The sequence below is a fragment of the Nicotiana attenuata genome, unplaced genomic scaffold, assembly GCF_001879085.1.
Source record: "Nicotiana attenuata strain UT unplaced genomic scaffold, NIATTr2, whole genome shotgun sequence".
NCBI classification, from domain to species: domain Eukaryota; kingdom Viridiplantae; phylum Streptophyta; class Magnoliopsida; order Solanales; family Solanaceae; genus Nicotiana; species Nicotiana attenuata.
The window spans coordinates 1-2,106 of NW_017699479.1; the positions used below are offsets into that span (position 1 = coordinate 1).

Genomic DNA, 2,106 nt, shown 5'->3' on the forward strand with positions numbered 1-2,106 from the left:
CACAATATAACATAGAGGAGGCAATAAATAGGGGAATGAAGCTAAAATACTCAAAACAACCGCCTGGGTTGTTACATCCTCCCTCTCTTAAAACAAACGTTCGTCCTCGAACGAGTATGGAGACATACCTAAAGTGGTGAAAAGATGAGGGTAACGACTAGGCATATCATGCTCGATCTCCCAAGTAGCCTCCTTTATTGGTTGACCTCTCCACTAAACCTTCACTGAAGCAATGTTCTTTGACCTCAACTTTTCAGACCTGCCTGTCCAAGATGGCCACCAGCTACTCAACATATGACAAATCCTTGTCCAATTGGACTAAGCTAATATCTAACACATGCACCACACAGTCCACATGTAACAGTTTCAGTGTACAAATATTCATAAAGTCCCTTGCGTCGCGACTTCGTCGGTCTTCCTGGTTTGCCCTTCACTATCGGTGGTAGGACCACATTATCTAACACCTCTGTTGGAAGGTCCCATGAAGTTTCATCTGGAAGTGGATTAACTGGCACTTCATATGTCTTCTTGAAGTATTCCTTGGTGTAATAGGCAGAACAATATTTGGGTGCTTCCATGTGTGTGTAGTCCAATACTGCCATAGCATGTGGACAAGGAATCTCATCCACTTGAAATTGTTTGCACGAGCATTCTCTTTTTTGCATGCAGACTATGTTCCGCCTTTGTTCAGCATCCATTACTACATATACATAATCGGTTGAAGGCCTCACCTAAATTTAAATAGATATCATTAGTAAAACTAAAACATGGATATGACAAGTATTAATGCATTTTTGTCAATGTATGTTGCTCCGGCGTATGAAGTAAGACATGATAAAAGAATATTTACCGTCATCTTCTGCGACAAATAGCTATTTTCCTTCAGTACTTCATGATATTTTTTTCCTACGCCAATAAATGTACTCATTGCAGTCATTCTATTTGTATTATTCCATTCCATAACCAAATTCATCATGTAATCTAGCAAACTCATGATTGGTAGCTCTCTTGCCTCTCTGTTCCTTGCATTGAGTGACTCGGCAATATTTGAAGTCATCACCATGGATCTATTAATAGTGGAATGCACTATAGACCACTTTTCATAACCAACTTGGAATAGGTAACCCCTTACCCTCTTATCAACGCTGTCCATATCTTGCATGAGGCGATTAAAATCTTCAATTTTGTATGCTCTGGCCATTGCAAAAAATACTTCCCTCAGCCAGTCATGGTTCTTCTTGAACTGCTTCTTTATGTTATTCCAAAGATGAAAGATGCATACGCAGTGAGATACCTCTGGATACACAATCGAAGCACCCCTCAATATGCTTGCATGACTATCCGATACGATGCACATCCTTTCCCTTTCCCCAAAAGCCTGTCTAAACATTTCAAAAAACCATTCCCAGGAAGCATCATTTTCAGAATCTACAACAGCGTATGCTAGTGGAAAAATTTTACCTGGTTAAGAAAATAAGAAAGCATCCACATGTTATTTTTGTTATACACAGATAAGAACTATCTATACCATATATAATTATTATACGAGTCTGCAACATATTCACCTGCCGCATTTTGTGCGCTAGCTGTTAACATTGTTCCTCTGTGTGATGATTTGAGGAATGTCCCATCAACCACTACAATAGGGTAACAGTATTTCCATCCTATGATTGATGCATTTAGTGCGACAAAAACATACATGAAGCGCCCGTCCTCTGATTTATGTAACATTGTGAAAGAACCAGGATTTGTCATTGTCACACCTCCTTTTATAGTACCATATAATAAAGGGAGTTATTTCCAACTTGAAGTGACAATCGGAACGGGATTTATTATTAAATTTTTAGAGTCGCCACTTAGGAAATTAGTGGTGTCCCAAGTCACCGGTTAGATCCCGACCCGAGGAGATTATGACTCTGTTATCAGTCCGCGAGCCAGAAATCCAGGTAAGAAATTCTGTTAACCCGGGAGAAGGTGTTAGGCATTCCCGGGTTCCGTGGTTCTAGCACGGTCGCTCAACTGTTGCATTTGATTTTATCTGATTTCAAAACATGTTATGTCCCATGTGCTTTTACTAGTAAACCGCATTCATTTTTATTTTTAAGA

General features: G+C 39.6%; 1 protein-coding gene across 1 annotated transcript; it reads right to left on the reverse strand.

The window, feature by feature from the left end:
- Positions 1-323: 323 nt before the first annotated feature.
- On the reverse strand, positions 324-1,755 carry LOC109222731. The gene is made up of 3 exons (XM_019387051.1): positions 1,566-1,755; positions 851-1,461; positions 324-731 (listed from the first exon to the last, which is right to left on the reverse strand). Exons 1-3 carry the CDS (start codon positions 1,753-1,755, stop codon positions 324-326), a joined length of 1,209 nt encoding a protein of 402 aa, XP_019242596.1.
- Between the last annotated feature and the right edge of the window lie 351 nt (positions 1,756-2,106).

Excerpts from the sequence above, each read along its gene's own strand:
- LOC109222731 (XM_019387051.1), bottom strand. The coding sequence starts at position 1,755 with ATGACAAATCCTGGTTCTTTCACAATGTTACATAAATCAGAGGACGGG. Across the intron at positions 1,462-1,565 it reads TAGCGCACAAAATGCGGCAG|GTAAAATTTTTCCACTAGCA; the intron begins GTGAATATGTTG and ends TTTCTTAACCAG. Across the intron at positions 732-850 it reads ATTTGTCGCAGAAGATGACG|GTGAGGCCTTCAACCGATTA; the intron begins GTAAATATTCTT and ends ATTTAAATTTAG.